The sequence below is a fragment of the Cricetulus griseus genome, chromosome 3 (genome assembly GCF_003668045.3).
Source record: "Cricetulus griseus strain 17A/GY chromosome 3, alternate assembly CriGri-PICRH-1.0, whole genome shotgun sequence".
NCBI lineage: Eukaryota > Metazoa > Chordata > Mammalia > Rodentia > Cricetidae > Cricetulus > Cricetulus griseus.
In genome coordinates, this window is record NC_048596.1 from 47,502,920 (window position 1) to 47,525,591 (window position 22,672).

The window sequence follows — 22,672 nt, forward strand, 5'->3', positions numbered from 1 at the left end:
ACTGAAAATCTCAAAACAAAGTTAACAATTTAGAAGTATGTCAGTCTAATGCTTATTTTTTAATTCAAAAGTTTATCAGTGTAATATTTATCTTTGTATATTTTCTCCCACCATGGTTGAGGCTCCTAGCTAATCCTGTTTTCAGAAGACTTTATGATTAATTATTAAAACTGAAATAAAAACATTGACCAACTAAGCATGGCATGAAGTTTATCTCCTCAAAACTGTGGTATGGAATTGTATTTGTGATTTGGAAACTCTTGTGTGAAGATCTGGAGTAAATTATACAGATCTGGCAAGCTCTGGAGACTTACCTCAGGAGTCTACCCGCAGTTTCTGCCCTACATTGTGTGGAAGCAGTAAATGACCCATGGGAATTGCATTGGTTACTTTATTGTGCATACATCTTTTTGCATTAATATTAGCAATTGGTTTTGAACTTTGAAATGTGTAATGATTTTTTATTTTATGCTCATTTGGGAACATTCTATAACATATATCGAGAAATTTTCTTAGCATATAATTTTAATGGGTATTTTATTTTAATAGAAAATAGATTCTTTTCTCATACAATAAATCCTTACCACAGTTTCTATTGTACTTCAAACCAGTGTGCAAAGTAATGGACTTTTCACTATGGCATTTTTATACCTTTGTTTTTGGTGGTTCACCTCCCTAGTCCATTATTTTATCTCCTTATACCACTTTATGCAGGCACCATTCTTTCTCCCAGCAATGCTCCTTCTTCAGAAAACAGTTTTGTTCTTTAACAACTACAGTGTTACCATCTCAATTCAATCCTAAGAATTAAGTTTTGGAACAAGTGTTAGATTCATGTATTTAACTATATATGATCATAGGAATTATTAAATATATTCTAAAATGCAAATTTGTAATGGAATGTACCTTTCCCGTCCAAAAACATATACAAACTAAGAAAGGTAAATATAAAGAAACATGCACACATACACTACAATGAAACTATAGGTCAAATGTAATGTCACAGAACCTCAAGAAACACAAGTTTTTATAGCCACAGGGAAAAGATACTTAGACAGGAGATGGAGGATTTCTCCATCACAAAACATGGAAGTCACAAAAAGTAGGAGAACTTGAAGATTTAAAAAAGACAGCAACCAGCTTTGAAGGCAGATGGGGGAATATATTCTTGGGAGCTGAAACTGGTGCTGATTGTTTTTTTCTATTAAATGTTAATGGTGTAATTATTTCAAAGTGGATTTTTCAGCCTCCATAAGTGCATGGAATTAATTCCAAACAACAAATGTCTCCTTCTTTCTGACTCTCTGTCTATCTAATCTTTGTCTAAACAAACACACAAACATATACATACACACACACCATACACAACTACACACTTTTTATTTCTGTAATCATGGAATGACAGCGATTGATATAACCAATAAGATTAATATGCAAATGAGGTGTTACTCAATAGGTAAATAGCTACAAAAATTCAAATAAGCTCAAAATAAACTGTGATGTAAAATTTGTAAAAAATGCACAAGATGAGAGACATCCAAGTGGGAGATGGCAGTACAGATATCGTGTAGCTTAAGCAATAAGGGAAGTATAACACAATAAATAAAAGACCCAAAGATAGATATTGGGTTCAAACTTCAACCTGAAATCAGAAAAGCAAAGTAACTGTCTACTAGCTCTTATGCTATATTAAACTGAAAGTCAGTACTGGCTGCATAAAACCTTAGACTGCTGCCTCTCCTCAGCATGGCTGGAGAATCCCGAGACTTCAATGTCTTCCTATCCTCAATTTGACTGGAGAATTAATACCTTCCTATCCTCAAAGTCAATGGAGAATAAATCCCAGCTCTGAGACCATGTTCCTGTCTTAAATACCTCCCTAATCCTGGGACTAAAGGTGTGTGATCCCAGGTGCTAGGATCAAAAGCATGAGCTCTGTTACTCTTCACTTTTGTATAGAACAGAGAGCTGTCTACCTCTTCATCCTGAGTCCTGGGATTCAAGGTGTGTACCTTTAATCTCTATATCTTGAGACTGACTTTGCTTCCTCAATCTTCAGGCAAGCTTTAGGAAATTATAAATAATATATCACCACAATTCTCCTTTTTTGTCTAACACAAAAGAAAAACTATTGACATAAGAAAAATTACATACAATAAGTAGTAATTATATACACTATATACAGGCAATAAGTTTGTCAACAATGTCTAGTCCATTTACATTTGACAAACTCAGAGAAAATATAGCAATCACAGGGACACATATTCACATAGTGCAAAGGAATATTCCACATTCCCCATTTTACAGTTGGGCCTGAGTTTCAGTTTCTTAAAAGAAAAATGAGACAACACATACACAAAGATGAGGGAGATAGCATGTACTAGGCCTCAGCCAGTCCCCACAGTATCTCAAGGCAGTGTCCAAAAAGAAAAGTTCCTATAACCTCTCTAATACCTTTTTTGCCCAAGTATGTTATAAAATAGTAAAACTATAACCACAACCAATTAAAAATGTACTACACCCTCCTTAAACAATTATATTTGAGATGACATAACTGTTCCTAGAATTCTCATAACTGAGCTTAAAAGGGGCCTGTATACTCCTTTGGGGGTCACCATTTTGTGTAAATGGTAGAACCCCTCATGCTAGAATAAATGCTCTTTGCTTTCACATGCTATTTGAGTAGGGTCTTCTTCAACAATTCTTGGACCCTTACAGTGACAAGTTACATGTGAAAAAGGTCTGAAAGGAATGAGAGCCATTCTCAAAGGGAAGTGAAAGGTCCTGAGGCAAGATCATTATAGTAAATATAAAGAACAAGCAACAATAAGAATGGGGATAAGAAAAGAGAGAATGAGAGTCAACTAATATAGAAAATGAATGCTAGATCTTTCAGAAAAGAAAGTACACATTACCTCTTTTTTAATACAGAGGGTATAGAATACTATAGCATAGGCAGGTGAAAGGCAGCTACAGGATACTTAGGTCCTCACATCCCATTCTTGATGAAGACACCCACAAGTCAGACTATATCCTCATTGCACAGGCAGGTAAAAGAAAGCCAAAAGCCCAACTAAGTCATCAAAGACCTGGGCTGACCGAAAACTTGCAGAGACATGGTTGGGGTCTCATAGCACATGTGGGTGAAATACAACTACAAGTCTGCCTGGGTCCTCACTGCCCAGGTAGGTAAAAGAAAGCCACAGGCCCATGTGAGTTTTCAAGATCCTGGGCTATCATAAGACATCCATGGACTTGCTAGGATCTGCACAGCCCTAGCAGGTAAAAGACAGACACAAGATCACCTGGGTCCACAAAGTCTCAGGATAGCTGAAGATATTCACAGGCAAGACTGGGTCCTTGTAGTCCAGGCAGGTGAAAGACAGTCACAGGTATGCCTTAGTGCTAAAGGCCCAGGCACGTGAAAAATTGCCCACAGGCACACTTGGGTCAGCACATCCCTGGCTGGCTGGATACATCTGTAATCTCCTCAGGTCCTCACATCTGGAACAGGAAAAGACAGCCACAGACATGCCTTTGTCATCAAGGCTCAGGGTTGGCTGAAGACATCCACAGGCCTGCCTGGGTCCTCACAGCCCAAGCTAGTGAAAGACAGCCACAAATCCACCTGGGTCCTCATTGGCTAGGTAGGTAAAAGACAGTCAGAGGCCTGGATGGATCCTTAAGGAACAGTCAGATGAAAGATAACCACAGGCCTGCCTGTGATGGGGATGTTATTCTGTATATATGTTTCTCTTATTGGTTGATGAATAAAACACTGATTGACCAGTAGCCAGGCAGGAAGTATAGGTGGGGCTACCAGATGAGGAGGATGCTGGGTAGAGGAAGGATAGAGTGAGCTGCAGAGGAGATGCCATGTAACTGAAAAAGGAGCAACAGGTCTGGACCTTTCTCTGGTGAGATAAGACCATGTGGAAGTACTTAGATTAATAGAAATGGGTAAATAATTAAGAGAGAGCTGGCTATAAGAAGTCTGAGCCATTGGCCAAACAGTTTATAATTAATATGTCCCTGTGTGCTTATTTGGGGCTAATCAGCAGAAGGACCAGGCAGAAAAGAAATTCCATCTACATGCCTGGGTCCTCACTTCCTCAGTGGGTGAAAGACAGCCTCGTGTCCTCAATGGTCCTCAAGGCTAAGGCAGGTGAAAGACAGCCACAAGCACATCTACATTGTCACAGTCCTGGGCTGGCTTTTTACCTAGCTTCTCACACCTGGGACAGTAAAAGACAACCACAGTCCTACATGATTCCTCAAGACCCAGGTGTTTGAAAAACAGACAAAGGCATGCATGTGTCACCATGACTCAGGTAGGTAAGACAGCCACAGGACCACCTAGATTCCATGTCCCACTTGGGTCAAAGACAACCAGATGTCTCCCTGGATCCTCTTGGACCATGGCTTGCTGAAGACAACCAGAGGCCAGCCTGGGTCCCCACATCCCCAAGGCCCAGGCAGATGAAAGACAGCCACAGGCCTGCCTGGTTCATCAAAGCCCAGGAAGATGAAAGATAGCCAGAAGCAAGCATGAATCATCATGACCCCAGGATGGCTGAAGACATCCATGGGCCTGCCTAAGTTCTCACGGCGTAAGTGGGTAAAAGGGCCCTCATGGATTCTCAAGGCCCAGGCAGGTAAAAGACAGCCTCAGGCTCGACTGGATCCTCATGGCCCAGGAGGATGAAACACAGCCAGAGATATGCCTGATCCTCTTGTCCTGAGGATGGCTAAAGATACCTATAGCCTCCCCCACCATGTCCTCAAGGCCCAAGTGAGTAAAAGACAGCCCCAGCCCTGGGATAGCTGAATACACCCATAGTCCACCTGGGTCTTCACACCAAGGACAGTGAAAAATAGCTTCAGGCCAGCCTGGTTCCTTAAGACCCAGACAGGTGAAACAGCCAGAATCACACTTGAGTCATCATGGCCCAGGCCTGGCTGAAGACATTCATAGGCCCTCGTAAGTCTCATGGCCCAGTCACATCTCAGGGCTGACTAAATACATCCATAATCTACCTGGTTCCTCACACACAAGATAGTGAAAGGCAGTCACAAGCCTTCCTAGGTCCTCATGGCCTAGGACGTGATGGGTAATGAATGTCCTTCTGTGTATGTTTATCCTATTGATTGTTGAATAAAGTACTGTTTGGCCAATGAGGCAGTAAGTTAGGTGGGACTAAGAGACCAGGAGGATTCTGGGAAATGTAGTAAAAAGAAGTCTTGTCATACAGGCAGGAAGTGACATAGCAAGCAGATTCATATATAAGCAAGCATAAACAGGAAGTCGTCCTCTTTCTCTCTTGCTCCTCCTCCTCCTCCTGCTCTCTGCTCTGGAGTCACCATGTGATGAGCCTAGGAAGAGGACGGCAGCAGAAGGCTGCCTCCATAAGATAAGTCTTATGGTTATAGTTGATAATTAAGACTGACCTAGCATTGGCCAAGCAGCATTTGTACCTACTATAAGTCTCTCTGTGTTACTTGGGACCTTAATGTGGCAGTGGCAGGCAGAACTCAGGTGGCCTGGCAGAAAGCACACACGTGGTGGCAGAGCTTGGGTGGATGGAGTAAAGACTTAACGTTACAAGGACTGGCTGAAGATATCTACAGGCCTGCTTGTGTCCCCAAGGCCCTGATGGATGAAAGATAGCCACAGACCCTCTTGGGGCACCATGGCCCCACATTGGCTGAAGACATTCACATTCTGCCTGGGTCCTCAGGGCTTAGGTGGGTGAAAGACAGCTGCTACAGATTGGCCTGGGTACTCAGGACTTGGGGATGGCTGAAGACATAAATAGGCCCTTGGGTATCCTCACAGGCCAGGCATGTGAAAGACATCTACAGAACTGATCAAGTCTTCATAGCCCATGTGGACAAATGACAACCACAAGCCCACCTAGATCCCCACACCCAGTACATGGAAAGGACACTACACGCCTACCTGGGACCTCAAGAGCCATGTGAGTGAAAGTCAGCCAGAGGCAAGCCTTTGTCATCACTGCCCCAGACTGACTGAAGATATACACAGGCCCACCTAGGTTCCCATAGCCATCGTGAGTGAAGGTCACTTGCAAGCCTGAGTCCTCACTTCTCTGGGATGGCTGAAGACAAACACAGGCCTGCCTGGGTCCTCACTGTTCAGAAATATGAAAGGCCAGCACAGGCCCACCTTGGTTGTCAGGGCCCTGGGATGTCTGAGTACATCCCCTATCTGCCTGCGTATTCTCACAGAGGACAATGAAAGACAGCCAGAGGCATGTCTGGTTCCTCAAGGCCCAGGAGGGTGAAAGACAGCCATGAGCTCATTTGGATTGTCAAGCCCCAGTGCTGGCTAAATTAATCCACAGTCTATCTTGATCCTCATACCCAGGACACTGAAAAACAGCCACAGGCCTGCCTTGGAGCCCAGGCTGGTGAAGCATAGCCAGAGGCATGCCAGAGGCATTATGACACAGGTTTGGCTCAAGATATCCATACCCCTGTCAGGGTCCTCATAGCCACAGGTGGTGAAAGACAACCATAGACCCACTGGGTCCTCACTGTTCTGGGTCCATGTTGGTGTCCAAGAGCCATGATGCTACCTGGAGCCATGGTGTCATCTGGACCCAGGCTTCAACTGAGGGCCATGTTTGGGTCTGTGGTCTTAGAGAAGACAGGGTCTGAGGTCCTACAAAAGACAGGGTCTAAGTTGATGACCATGATTTCAGTTATACCGAAGGGTCATTCAGATGATGCCCATGGTCTGCTCAGCCAGCTGAAACCATGTTGGTGTCAGAGGACCATGGTGCTGCTTGAGACATTCTGATCTGGGTGGCCTGTGCTGCCACCTGGGGCCATGGTGATCAGGGACTGAGCTACAGCTGAGGGCCATGCCTGGGTCTGTGGCCCTAATGTTGTCAGGGTCTGTAGAGATATCCATGGCTCCTGTTACTACTAATGGCCATGCATATACCTGGCATCTAGTCAGCTACCAGAAACCATGTTGGTGTCTTAGGGCCATGCTGCCACTGAGGCTAAACTGATCTGGGTAATGTGGGCAGCTACTGGTGCCGTGGTAACATCCAGGCCAGAGCTGCTGCCTAGGACCATGTCTAGGTCCATGGCCCTCCTGCAGCTGGGGTCTGTGCTGATCTTCATGGAATATGATACCACAGGGACCATAGGAACCAATGCATGTGTGTTACGATAAATCTTTCTGCCAAAAGCCGCCGAGCCCCACCGCCACGTGCATGCTTTATGCCAGCTGCCTGCCAGAGTTAGGGCCCCAATTAATGCACAGGGAGACTTGTATTAGGTACAAATGCTGCTTGGCCAATTACTGGGATTCCTCATCTGTTAGCTCAGTCTTAATTATCACAAACCTATATATTTTATAAGACTTATCTTATTGAAGATGCTTTTTGCTGGCACCCTCTCTTGCTGGTGGCTCACATGGTGCCACTGGAGGAGGAAGGGGAAAAAGGACACTTTCTGTTTCTCCTTGCTTCAATATGAGTCTCCTTGCTGTGTCACTTCCGGCCTGGATCACCACTTCTCTACTACATTTTGCAGAATCCTCTTTGACTCCTAGTCCTGTCTAACTTGCTGTTTCATTGGCCAAGCAGTATTTAATTCAATAATCAATAAGATGAACATACACAGTACATTCCCCATCATATGTGGAAATCTGAGGGTCATGCTGACACAGCACCACCCTATACTGGTCCTGTTCCTCTCTGGCCCCTTGCAGCAGAAGAGTTGGCCTTGTCATTCATGGAAGAACTGGACCAACACTCAGGAGAGATGGCCCCACCCCCTCACTACAGGAATGGTAGAGCTGGCCCTGTTGGCATTGGTGTATAAGAACTGGGTCCACCCCTCACTTGAGGGAGGCATCCACAGCAGCCCAGACTGACCAAATCAGCTACCAATCAGATGCACATCCAGGGATTTGAGTTGCCCCACCCCAGCAACCACACGATCCATGACCTACTGGAGGGTGTGAAGGGACTGGTCCTACAGAACAATGGCTACAGGATCTTCATGATTTGGGCAATGGCAAGATATCTGGGAGTAGTTTCAGTAAGGATCCAGTATTGTGTACCAGAAGCCAGAGGCTTTGAACCAGACCAACAACTCATTGCAATGAACATTGGCAAGTAAAGCAATAAAAGATATACTGTGTGATACAATGCAGGTCCCAATGACATTAAGATGAATGAAGAGATTTTGGAGAGGCAGGAAGGATGGAGAAGTAAAGTGGTTTTTTGTTTTGCTTTGTTTTTAATTAATATTTCTTACATTTTTCCTATGGGGGACATTCTACAGGGGTAAGGGATGGATATTGAGGGACTGGGAAATCAGAAGGATTGAGGTTCATGATGAGAAATTCCCAAATAATCAGCTTAAAAACATTTTAAATGAGTCTAGAATATGTAGTAATAGATAAAAAGATTGTTCTCAAAACTTTATTATGTTTATGTATACTCTGACAAGTTATCCTTATGAAAATTAAAACATGAATCTATTGGCTGTATTAAAGGACATGATCAAGCAGGAGTACTAATTAATAGGAGATGTCAGAATAGTTCATCTTTCAGTAAAATATACAAAAATAACACACACTGTCATTTAACAATGATTATTCTGAAACTGGACTACTAGAATGTCAATGAAATAATTAAATGATATGAAAAATTTATATCATTATGTCAAATCAGAATTAAAATTTTCAGCAATTAATACATCTGAATTTTTTCTGTGTTCTCCAGTGAAACAAAAGCATATAAAAGTGTGTGTATTTCACACACATATTTATGAAGCAGGACATTTATTATGAGTATGGTTTCATGTGATAATGAAGTGTATAAACCCCCCCAAAATTCCTAATAATCTAAGGAATAAAGAAAACAAGTAGTTAATTGACTGAATTCAGCATGCGAAGAAAGGGGAGAGTGAGAGGGCTAACTTAAATCCTGACGCTTAGAGAGAAGTACTCATATCAAAGAGTAAAAGAGGATATATGTTTCAATTAAAAGGAGGGGAAAGATGGGAAGAGGGATATCGGGAGGGAATGAAGAAAGGCGAAAGGAAGAAGATAGGAGGGGAGAGAGAATGGAAGAGAAGAAAAGGTAAGAGGAGAGAACCAGCTACAAAGACAGTGAGAGGAAGAAGTGGCCCTTTGTCTGATTTCTGTTCTATTCAGTAGAGCCAACAATGGATGAGATGCTGGTCACAAACATTGATGAGAAAAAATCTTTATAAATCTACTGCTGTGAGTATAAGATTCAAGAAAACTTTTTTCAGACATGAGTATATAAATATCTTATTATTTACCTGAGTAAATGTGAATCCAGTAAAATTAACCAATGATATCAAACTCCAGAGAAGGCATGTTCCATTTAAATCCAAAACATAAACCACATCCCTTAGTGTCTCTCATTATAAGTTGCCCACATGCATATTTTCTGTTCAAATGCTTATTTCTGCATTTATATGTGCTTTTGTATTAATATGTTACTTTGAGGTGCCTAGAAAATGAAGATAATTCATCAATATTCTGGCTGAATGTTTATGTAAACATCCCCTGAGATGTTTTACACATTCTCATACAGATATGTGTTTCTGGACACAACTTTTTCTATTTTATTTTATTTGTTTGCTTTTGTAAAACAATGGTTCCTGGATTTTGCATAAAAAGTGGATTTTAAATATAATTCAATAACTAGATAATATTAGAAAAGACTGTATCCAAGTATCATGAATCTCTGAAATGATAAATCAGAGTCAAAAAGATCATTTTGCCTCCAGAACAATCTTTGTGAATGCGCCCTTCACCTCTTTGTTCCTCAGGCTGTAAACCAGAGGGTTCAACATGGGGATGACCATGGTGTAGAACACAGAGGCAATTTTGTCAGTGTCCATGGAATGACTGGAACTGGGCTGTACATACATAAAAATACTAGTTCCATAGAAAATCGAGACTGCAGTGAAGTGGGAGGTACAGGTGGACACAGCCTTGTGATGTCCTGCAGTTGACTGCATCTTCAGGATGGTGACAAAAATGAATGTGTAGGATATCCAAATAACTATGAAGGCAAAGAATATGTGGAAGCTCACTATATAGACAAGAGTCAGCTCACTGGCATGTCTGTCAGAACAAGAGAGAACCATGACTGCTGGGATATCACAGAAAAAGTGATGTACCACATTAGATTCACAGAAAGAGAGCCAGAATGTGTCTCCAATGTGGATGGAGGCATTCAGGAAACCAATGACATAAGAGCCAATGATCAACCATGTGCATGCACTTGTAGTCATGGTGGTAGCATAGTGTAAGGGCTTGCATACTGCTGCATAGCGATCATAAGCCATTGACGCCAAGAGGTAATTTTCCACAGTAATAAAGGCTGCAAAAAAGAACATCTGAGCAGCACAGTCATTGTAGGAAATGACCTTGTCTCCTATAAGAAAACCAGCCATGACTTTTGGAGTGACTGCTGAAGAGTAACAAAAATCCACCAGAGACAGGTTACCTAGAAAAAAGTACATGGGAGTATGGAGTCGTGAGTCCATGAGAATCAACAGGATCATTCCAAGGTTCCCCACAAGAGTGATTGTGTAGATGAAGAGGAAGGTGATGAAGAGGGGAAGCTGTAGACTTGGGTTATCAGTGAGTCCCAGCAGGAGGAAGTGTGTCACTTCAGTCCTGTTCATCATGTTATACAATCTCTGTGGAAAAAAGGGGGGAGCAATGTGATAAAGAAACAAAATGGTAATCAGAAGGTATGAAGACAATATTCACTCTGCCTTTGTAACTACAAATTTTACCTCAAGATTTTCCAAATGAATGTGCAAACTTGAAACCCAAATTGAAAGTACCAATTGCATTCCACAGTATCAAATCTGAATCATGTATATAATTTTAACAATTTGTCAATTTGCAAACAGACATACAGACTAATATTTGATGTAAATGATTAGTGTGAATGAATGTATTCAACAGCTCATTTCTTCTAATTAGAGTAAAGCCTGACACTTCCATATGCTTACCTGTCAAAATTGCTGTAGATGCTTTGATTGTGCTCTCACAATAACACCTCAAAAATGTTACTGGTTACATGTCTATAAATTAATAAGCATAAGAAAGTGAGCAATTCATTCATACTGATATAATCCTTTGTTATAATCTTGCCTCAGTAACCATGTGAAATTTTAACTCAGGCTGAATAATTCCTAAGTATGTCTAAAATAGTTCAAGTTAAAATAAATTTAAACTTAAATTCCAATTAACTGAACTCGTAAATAGTTTTACATGTGGCTCAAAATACTTCTAACAGTCAATGGAGATAAAATCAAGCAAATAGAATCCTGAAGTATGACACAATCCCTCTTTAAATGACAAAATGTCCAACATTTAACTTATGACCCTCATTTGACTGGTATCCTTTTTTCTGAACTAGTGCATGGTTATTATTACCTGCATATCCTTGCATATCTACAATTATAAACGAATATTAAAGATGAGTTTAACTTCAAAATCATGTTACATCTCAAGGAATGAACAAACTGTGAGAGAACTGGAGAATTATGAGGGCAAGTTCAACCAGCAGAGGCAACTCTAAGTGATGTGTATCCCCAGTTATGTGTAGGACAAATGCAGATTCTTTCAACAGCTATCTGCCATTTATCTCTTAACATCATACTTCCATATGAAGAGTGAAGATTATAAATAATACCTACTTTCCATTAATATTCTCAGAAAAATATGGTAGTATGTAAAAGAAAGTCAACTTTCAAATGGGTAGTATGGGTCACATATTTCACATCATTATTAGGATGGGACAATAGACACCATGTTTTGACGAAGGTCTGTAGGGAGTCACCCTAGCCCCGCCCAATAGTCCCGGGGCAGGTACCAGGTAGATCCAGGGACTCGCCCAGAAGGGCGTGGTGAAGAAAAGCCGTGGTGACGTAAGGGAGCTTCTTAAGGGGCTGCACGTGGGGACCCGGAGCCCTTTTGTTCTGGCCGCGCTGGCTGGGTTCTATAACCTAGCTCTGGCCTGTGTTTTACCTTGGTGTCTTCTGGAATAAAGAGACATTAATCTTACACGTGGCGCCCAACGTGGGGCCGAACCCATGACCCTGAGATTAAGAGTCTCATGCTCTACCGACTGAGCTAGCCGGGCTTTTTTTTTTTTTTTTTTTTTTTTTTAAGAGATCAATGAGTGCTTCTTTTTTTTTTTTTTACTTTTATTTATCTATTATGTATACAGTCTTCTTCCTGCACGCCAGCAGGAGGCACCAGATCTGATTCAAGATGGTTGTGAGCCACCATGTGGTTGCTGGGAATTGAACTCAGGACCTTTGGAAGAACAGTCAGTGCTCTTAACCACTGAGCCATCGCTACAAAAGGAATGTGCCATACGGTAAAATTTACAGCTGTCTCTCTAATAACTCTATGTCTATTCATTTCCTGGTCCCTATTCAACTAAATCGAGACTGGATTTAGAGTTGGATTTGGCTTTCCTACTCTAAAATCCAAGCATGTTATTTAACAACATTTAAAAGTTTCTGTGTTATATCAAGAAGCCAATTGCTATAATACAGAATAAATGAAGAATAAGAGGACTATCTTTGTCTTTTCTTGGCTTTTTCTTTCACACCCTCTCATAATCGTGGTTCGTCAAGGTACCTTTCCCGGTACACATACATAAACAAGCGAACATTTCTCTGATGACACTTATGTTTGAGTCCCATACAGCCAACAAGACCCAGCCTGACAGCAATCCCTGCATGCTCCGGAAAAGGAATTGGACTACACCTCCCCGACTGCACTGGATTCAACTCCCTCCGTTTCGACTGACACTCCAACCAGAACCTCGAGTAACGACTTCAATCAAGTTGAGGATTTCAACGTAGATCTTCAATCAAACAAATCTCATCTAACATGGACTAGACATAACTCATTAGAGACTTTCCCTGTACTGGCATTTTTTTTTCCACAGGGCCCCCACATGACTATCATTGTCCCATTTCAGCAGGAAGTAACCTAGAAGATGCTACGCCCCCGTTCCCCATTATTGTGTATTAGGGTAGTGTAAGCCTAGTTAAGAATGACCTTCTTATTGTTTAGAGTTGGGATTGGAAAAAGGTGTTCAAGTTAGACACCTTTTCCACATGACTTTAAGACTTAGCTAAAATAGACATAAGATGTACCATAGCAGATTATTGTATCTTCTTGTATTTCACCCTTATGATTGTTAGTTTTGGATATTTTACACTATTAAGTTTTAATCCTCTCTTAGACTAAAAGGGGAATTGTAGGGAGTCACCCTAGCCCTGCCCAATAGTCCTGGGGCAGGTACCAGGTGGATCCGGGGACTCGCCCAGAAGGGCGTGGTGAAGGAAAGCCGTGGTGACGTAAGGGAGCTTCTTAAGGGGCTGCACGTGGGGACCCAGGGCCCTTTTGTTCTGGCCATGCTGACTGGGTTCTATAACCTAGCTCTGGCCTGTGTTTTACCTTGGTGTCTTCTGGAATAAAGAGACATTAATCTTACAAAGGTCAGTACTGCTGATGCATTGCTTCATTTGTCATGAATGAAGTGTTGACATTTCCCTGCCCAATTTACCTTTCCTTAGACATTGGTGTCACTGTGTGTCTACACCTCCAGCATTTATATTTCCTATGTAATATATACAACTGCTGCTTCCATAATTCAATCTAAGAAAATGATTTTGAAAAATTTCTTTCTTCCATGAAATTTTCATTTTCATCTTGGCAAAAGATTTACTCACTCTTAATAGTCATTTTTCCTTGGTTACATTCATACGACAGTCTAATATAGAGACTGAGGTTTGAAAAAGTCCCACATTATTGGCTACATTTAGTTCTGTTTGAAATTTTTTATTTATTTAAATTTTTTTCATTTTATATACCACCAGCAGTTCCCCTTCCCTCTACTCCTCCCACCCCCACCTTTCCCCCACCAAACCCCCATCTACTCCTCAGTTAGAGAAAGGCCTCTCATGGGGAGTCAAAAAAGTCTGGAATATCAAGTTGAGGCAGGACCAAGCCCCTCCCCTCTTTACCAAGGTTATGCAAGGTATCCCTCCATAGAGAATGGGTTCCAAAAGGTCAGTTCATGCACTAGGGATAAATCATGATCCCACAGACTGCCCAAGCCATAAAACTGTAACCTACATCCTATGCAGGTTCCTCAGCTATCAGTCCAGAGTCAGTGAGCTCCCACTAGGTTGGGTCAGCTGTTTCTGTGGGTTTTCCCATCATGATCTTGACCCCTCTGCTCATATAATCTCTCCTCCCTCTCTTTGACTGGACTCTGGGAGTATTAATCAGTGGTACAAAAACAATGAGTTCTTGACATTTTAGACAAATGAATGGAAGTAGAAAAAGAAAACATCCTGAGTGAGGGAACACAGACCCAGAAAGAAAAACACAGTATGTACTCAATCAAGAGTGGATATTAGACATGAAGAAAAGGAAAACCAGGCTACAGTCCATAACCCCTGAGAAGCTAGGTAACAACAAGGACCCTTAGAGATACATTTAAGAGATACATGAATGGATGCCCCTGGGAAGGGAAAATAGATAAGATTTCCTGAGTAAATCATGGTGTGTGGGGAGAAGAAAGGGTTGATGGGAACAGGGGCGGATAACATGAGGAAATAGGATGGTTGAGTTGGGATAGGGACATAGAAGGAGAGAAAGGAATGAGAAATCTCAATAGAGGGAACCATTATGGATGTAGGGAGAAACCTGGTCCCAGGAAAACTCTCAGGAATCCGCAAAGACTACCCTAGCAATAATGGAAAGGGTGCCTGAACTGACACTTAATGCTTATGCCAGTTGTGTTGGCACATCCCGTCTGTCTTCTAAAATAATGATTTGAACATTTATAGTGTAACAACCATATTTAATATTTCCTTATTTGAATTACAGCTTTTGGAGGGGAGAGATTTCCTAACTACTCTGTCTTCCTTATTATTAAATCTGTGGGAATTTTAGCTCATCCACCTGACCCTTAAAGATATTATTTTGTGACTTTTACATATGGGATGTTGTGGGAGTGAGGTAGGTAACATAATTATTTTTCTCTCATCAGTAAGGGAAGTGAGAATTTGAGGAACCATGTGAAGTATTAAAATTATAGAGGTAGTATGAACAATAATCAGGATGATTAATTTATCTGGTTTGGACTGTGTGTGTGTGTGTGTGTGTGTGTGTGTGTGTGTGTGTGTGTGTGTGTTTCAAACCTACAGTGAAATGCAATCATACAGTGTACAACATAATCATTTCCTCAACAAACAAAATATAATTTTTATTACATTATTAAGGGACCCATGACTTGTAAAATGATAGAATTTTGACATATATGCTCCAGTCTCACCTCAGTTTACTTATAAGTCTTTGAAATTGTCTTTTCCTACCTTCATATCCCATAGTAGAGTGAGGTTCCCCACACTGTTAAATAAATTTTACTTCTCATTTCAATATTTGTAGAATATGGCATGCCACTTGGCTAGAAGACAAAGAATATTCAATTCAGAAAGTAATTTTGATGTCATAAATTCAGCTATATTTTATTTAGTATTCACTATCAGACAGTCACTCTCAGAAGGAGTCAAAATATTCTAACTTCTCAATTCAGGGAAAAATGGTGGAAAGAATAGCAAGATGGTCAAGTTTTGAATATATCTTGTATTCTTTCTGTATCCTTGGAAGAGTTACTTACCATTTTATTTTCAAAAGACACATTTCTTTTCTCTCATAATTCATAAACTAAGTCTGCAAATAAAAGAGAACCACAAAACATCACATAAAGAGATAGGTTTTTGAAAAAATACGTATTTTTTCATTGATTTCATTTCTCACCATGGTTGAAACCTAGCAGCAAACCTTCATCAGGTCAGGAAAAGGCTGTTATGTATTCACAATGATTACCATTCAGACAAATAAAGGATTCCAATGGAGTATATATAGTATACAGAACACTCCTTAGAAAATACATGATGCTGAATCAATTTGAGTAATTCATAGAAAACTAAAATAATTACACTGAGTTAAAAATCTCTAGAGATTTCCCTCCAGAGGATATGTAACCCATGCATCCACCCATCCTACAGAAGAGGCAATTAACTTGCCTATGGGGATCAAGATGACTATTATCTCTTTAAAAAACATATAATTATTAATAAGTAAAACCATCATAATATATATCTGAGAACATTACACCATGACATATTTCTACATGTATATAGATTATCTGATATTTAAATAAGGTTAAATTTATCTTTCTTCAAAGATGCATTGGATCTTTCTGATGAAAATTAAAATGTTTCTCTTCTCTGAAACACATTGTTCCTCAATGTTATCTATAGTCATTCTGCTGTGTAATAGCCCACCAAAACTGCTATTCACAATAAATAACTGCTCTCCAGACTTTGCTGATGCTCCTTCACATTATTGTCCATAAGCTCTTGTCCCCACTATTCAATTCTCAATTTCTATGAGATCCAACATTTCCTAGTGGTGTTCATGTTGAGTTTTTCTGATGTGTTCTTGGATTCAGTTTGACAGTATTTTATTGAGTACTTTTACATCAATGTTAAGAACAGAGATTGGTCAGTAATTTTCTTTTTTAGTTGTGCCTTTGTGTGGATTGGGTACCAAAGTAATTGTATCCTCATAAAAAGACTTTGACAATGACCATTCTGTTTTTATTGTGTGGAACAATTTGAGGAGTATTGGTATTAGCTCTTCTTTGAATTTCTGGTACAATTCTGTGCTGAAGCCATGTGGACCTGGACCTGTTTTGGTTGGGAGATTTTTGATGACTGCTTCTATTTCATTAGGGGTTATAGGTTTATTTAAATTGCTTATCTGTTCTTGATTTATATTTGGAAAGTGATATATATTTAAAAAACTGCCCATTTCCTTTAGATTTTTGAATTTTGAGGAGTGCAGTTTTTCTTTAAAAAATAAGCATTTAACTTCTTTTCATGTGAGAAATTTTTAAGATGTATTTATTTATTATTTATACAGGTTTCTGCCTGCATGTATGCCTGCAGGCCAGAAGAGGGCACCAGATCTCATTATGGATGGTTGTGAGACACCATGTGGTTGCTGGGAATTGAACTCATGACCTCTGGAAGAGTAGCTACTGCTTTCAACCTCTGAGCCATCTCTCCAACCTGAGGAGCACAGGTTTTCAAAGCATGACCTAATGATTCTCTGTATGGGCTACTAGGAGACTGGGCTACAGTGTCTCCCTATAGGCAAGTTTGCTTATTTTTGTTCTTGAGCTTTCAGGTGTGCTGCAAATTCTCTACTATGCTATTATCCAGTTTCTTTTTTAATTTTATTTATTTATTTATTTATTTATTTATTTAATTTTTGGTTTTTCAAGACAGGGCTTCTCTGTGGCTTTGGAGGCTGTCCTGGAACTACCTCTTGTAGACCAAGCTGGTCTCAAACTCACAGAGATCCGCCTACCCCTGCCCCTGCCTCCTGAGTGCTGGGATTAAAGGTGTGCACCACCAATACCGGCTTAATTAATTTAATTTAAATTATAAAAAATTATTTCACATATCAATCCCTCTCCCTCCTGTCCTGCCATTCCCTACACCATCTCCTCACCCCACCCCCATCCACTCTTGGAGGGTGAGGCTCCCCCCACCATGGGGTATCATCAAAGTCTGTCACATCATTTGGGGCAAGACCTAGGCCCTCCCTCATGTATCTAGGCTGAGGAAATATCCCTCCATAGGGAATAGGCTCTCAGTTGCTCAGGTCATCTGTTTCTGTGTTTCCCAAGCATAGTCTTGACGCCTTTGCTTATCACCCCTCCCTCTCTACAACTGGATTCCAGGAATTTGGCTCACTGCTCAGCTGTGAATCCCTACTTCTGCTTCAATCAGTTACTGGATGAAGGCTCTAGGATGGCATTTAAGGTAGTCATCAATCCCATTATAGGAGAAGGGCACTTAAGGTAGCTTCTCCACTATTGCTTAGATTCTTAGTTGGGGTCATCCTTGTGGATTTCTGGAGATTTCCCTAGTGAAGATTTCTCCTAAACCGATAATGGCTCCCTCTATTAAAGTATCTCTTTCTTTGCTCTCCTTCCCTGTTGCTTCCCCCACTCAACCTTCCTAATCCCTCATGTCCTCCCCCTTACTCTTCTTCCCTCCTTTTTCTCCTCCCTCCTTCCCCACCTTCCCCATGCTCCCAATTTACTCAGGAAATCTTGTCCTTTTCCCCTTCTTTGGGAGTCCATGTATTTCTCTCTTAGGATCCACCCTGTATCTTAGCATCTCTGGTGTTATGAGTTGTAGGCTGGTTATCCTTTGCTCTATGTCTAATATCCACTTATGAGTGAGTGTATACCATGTTTGTCTTTCTGTGTTCGAGTTACCTCACTCAGGATGGTTTCTTCTATTTCCATCCATTTGCCTGTGAATTTCAAGATATTATTGTTTTTCACTGCTGAGTGATACTCTATTGTGTAAATGTACCACATTTTCTTTAGCCATTCTTCAGTTGAGGGTCCTTTAGGTTGCATCCAGGTTCTGGATACTATAAATAATGCTGCTATGAACATAGCCAACTTGATTAGAGTTCTAATCACCTAATAAAATATACTTCTAGAGATGCCCACTAGAGTATTTCAGTGTTTGATGTATTTTATTACAGCAGCCATAAGAAAAATGAAAGTTAAGCTGGGCGGTGGTGGCACATGCCTTTAGTCCCAGCAGTTTGGAGGCAGAAGCAGGCAGATCTCTGGGAATTTGAGACCAGCCTGGTCTACAAGAGCTAGTTCCAGGACAGCATCCAAAGCCACAGAGAAACCCTGTCTTAAAAAAAAAAATAATGGAAGTTTGCTATGGGATATGTGCTGAAAGAATTTATCATTAAAATTTCCTATCCCTGAAATTGTCTTTACTTGAACTTTTTCAATACCAACGTAATTTCTATATTTGTTTCCTCTTTTCTGAAGTTAGTTTTGTCAATATCATTATGCTCTGCAGGTTGTTATGTTATAGAGTCATCTGTTATTCTGGCCTGATATTAATATACACAACTAATTTTTGACAAAGAAGATAAAATTATACAATGAAAAAATGAAAACATCTTCAACAAATTTTGGTAGCATAACTGGATACTGACATGTAGAAGATTGCAGATAGGTTCCATATGTATCACCATGCACAAAACTTAAGTCTAAGTTGAATCAAAGATATCAACATAAATCCAGTCACACTGAGCCCCTGAGAAGGGAAAGTGAGCAGTGCCCTTGAATGCATTGGCTGGAAGCTGCATTTATCCACCCCAGCTCTGGAAACCTTATGGATCATCACTGAGCAGGCATTTCTACCTTGTCCCCAGGGAGTAGAATGCCAGCTGGCACATTTGGACCACCAACTCCAAATATTTTTCGAGACAGGGTTTCTCTGTGGCTTTGGAGGCTGTCCTGGAACTAGTTCTTGTAGACCAGGCTGGTCTCAAGACCAGGCTGTAGACCGCCTGCCTCTGCCTACCGAGTGCTGGGATTAAAGTCGTGTGCCACTACCGCCCGGCTACTAGCTAGCTCTTACAACTTAAATTAACCCATTTATATTAACCTGTGTTCTGCCACATGGTTCTTTATCTCTTCTCTATACTGTACATCTGATTTGCTCTGAATTTTGCTGGTGAATAATTCCTTGCTTCCTCCCAAAGTTCCTATTTCTTCCCAGAAGTCCCACCTATCTTCTCCTTCCTAGCTATTGGCCATTTGAATCTTTATTAAACCAATAAGAAAGTGCCTTAGCAAAGACACATCACATAATGTACAACAAAATTATTCCATAAGAACTATCTAAAAGAAACCACTAAGTAACAGGGAGATAGATATTCAATGGGGCACCTATCCTACCTAAATGAAACCTCCATTACTGGAAATGAGTTTCATCTATTTGAGTTGTTGACCAAAGGAGTCCCGTTGGAACTGCCAAGATTGTTGATTGCTCTTCACAAACTGGAAGTGAGGCCCTATTGCCAAAGACAACACTTAAACAATTCACAAACTGAAAGTGAGGCCCTATTGCCAAAGACAACACTTAAACAATTCACCGAACTTAGAGAAGTAGAAGCAATAATAGAAGTAGAAGGGGAAGCAAAAATAGAGTAAGAGACAGAGAGGGTGGAGGACATCAAGAAAACAAGGCCTTTTACCTAGAACCTTCACTGATGCAGACTAGTGTTCACAATACTGGAAGATACTATGAATAATACCAGAGGAAAAAGGTAAACAGCAACCCAGCTGCAGACCAGTAGATCTATTTGAATGATCTGCCAACAAGATATGCTGGTGCAATACTGGGACAAAATGTGTGCAATAAACAACTGTACTGGGTGGTTTGTGTGTCAACTTGATACCAACTAGAGTCATCAGAAATAAATAACCTCAGATGAAAAAAATGCCTCCTTGAGATACAACTATAAGGCATTTTCTCATTTAATGATCAATGAGGAATGGCCCAGCCCATGGTGGGTGGTGCAATCATTGGGCTTGGAGTCCTAGGTTTCATAAGAAGGTAGGATGCACAAGCTATGGGAAGCAAATCAGTAAGGCACTCTTCTCCATGGCCTCTGCATCCCCTACTGCCTTGGGGATCCTTACCTGCCTAAGTTCCTGTCTTGACTTCATTCAGTGATGAACAGCAGTGCTGAAATGTAAGCCAAATAAAAACTCTTTCCTCCCCAACTTGCTTTTTGGTCATGGTGTTTCATCACAGCAATAAAAACCCTAGGATTACAGTTTTAAGATCCACTTAAATGAAACCCATACCCAACACTGCTTGCAGTGAAGAATCTGAGACTGGCCAGGCTAGAAACCTAGAGAAAACTAAATTCTACTGTTTTCTAAGAAACATGGGATGACAATGGCTGCTAAAGATATTCTTCTATACTCAGATCAGTGTCTTGCCCAACCATCATCAGAGAATAGGAACATTCTTCCTACAGCAAATGGGAACAAACACAGTGACCCATAGCCAGGCAATACACAGACAGTGAGAGACCTTGGAACACTCTTTCATAACCAGGATGTATTCATCAAATCCCTTTCCTCAGGCTCAGGGAACTCTGAAGAAGGGGAAGCAAAAATAGAGTAAGAGACAGAGAGGGTGGAGGACATCAAGAAAACAAGGCCTTTTAAACACAAGAAGACTGAACATATATGAACTCACAGAACTGTGGCAGCATGCACAGGGACTGGAATGGTTTGCATCAGGAGTCTTAGAGCTGAGAGTAGACACAAGACTTCTTCCCTAACCAAGAATTATGTCCAATTGAGAACTGCTTGTAAATGAAAATTTAACTTTATCCAAGGCAATCTCACCAGGGAAACAAAAAACTCTTAAGAGTAGTCTGCATGCCCAATAGTAGATGGCTAAAGCAAACCAAAATCAATGGCATTTTTGGTTCAAAATGTTGTCAAGGCATTTTTTAACCTTACAGGTCCTTGGCACATGTATTATTGCTTCCAGTTTTGTGCTTTTATGGGATTTCTGTGTGTGCAAGTGTGTGTATATAGCATTCTTTGGCTCTTTTTCTTATTTGTTTGTTTTCTCCAATTTTGATTTGTTCATTTTATTTTCTTTAATCCTTCTTAGAGAAAGAAAGAATGTGGATCTGGATATTAGAGTGGGTGGGGAGGAGGTAGGAGAAGCTAAGGGAAGGAAATCAAAATCTATGGCATAACAAAATCTATTTTCAATAAAAGAAAAAATAAAAATAAAAATCTCTGTTATTGGCTGGGTAGTGATGGGTGCACACCTTTAATCCCAGCACTTGGCAGTCAGAGACAGGTAGATCTCAGTGATTTTGAGGCCAGCCTAATCTACAAAGTGAGTTCTAGGATGGCCAGGACTGTTAAACAGAGAAATCCTGTCTCAAAAATAAAAAAAAAAAAAAACAAAAAAAGCTCTGTCATCACATTTCCTTTGATGTCCAAATTAAATTGATAATTAAGGACACTCAGTAAAGAAAAGTAAAACTATTGAAATTGATTCAATTTTAAGATAGTAGAGATCAGTTACAGCCCTCCATTGTGAAAGTGACAATGGGTACATGGTAGAGAACAGGTACAGTTCTCCATTGTGAAAGAGACAATAAGTGAAATTTCCAAAAAGGAAAGAATATTCAAAAAAGTAGTCAGTAGCAGTAGCAGTTTGTTTTGCATATGAAATTACTGTGATATTGACTAGTTGACTATGCTGTCCCTGAAACCAAAATGAAAAGGAAGTACTAATATGCTTTTATGTGACTTTTATAAGAAAGTCTAGGTCAGGTGACCAATATTACTAGAATCATAAAAACTAGTAATAAATGTTTCTCAATGAAATCTGTGTGTATGTTTATAGACTGAAGACTCATATACACTGTCCAACTTTTTTTCTAAACCATTGTTGGAAATCTTGCAAGGTTTTTTATGGTCATTTATCAGGATAATATTGAAATAGATACAAGAGATAACTAAAATTTGGAGATAACACCAGTCATTTCTCTCAATTGAGACTAATTTTAGAATAAGAATTCTATTGTGGTTCACCAGTTAAATATATGATTTTATGGAGGTCGGGTTTTAGCTTCAGACTTGTACTGGGCTTGCCT

At 40.4% G+C, this 22,672-nt stretch overlaps 1 protein-coding gene and 1 non-coding gene across 2 annotated transcripts; both read right to left on the reverse strand.

Moving 5' to 3' along the window:
* Positions 1-9,792: 9,792 nt before the first annotated feature.
* LOC100756581 (olfactory receptor 5B3) lies at positions 9,793-10,719 on the reverse strand. Its single transcript, XM_027406792.1, has one exon. It carries the CDS (start codon positions 10,714-10,716, stop codon positions 9,793-9,795), a length of 924 nt encoding a protein of 307 aa, XP_027262593.1. The 5' UTR covers positions 10,717-10,719.
* Positions 10,720-12,113: 1,394 nt separating this feature from the next.
* Trnak-cuu lies at positions 12,114-12,185 on the reverse strand. Its single transcript has one exon. It is a non-coding gene; the product is annotated as a tRNA-Lys (tRNA).
* Positions 12,186-22,672: the final 10,487 nt, after the last annotated feature.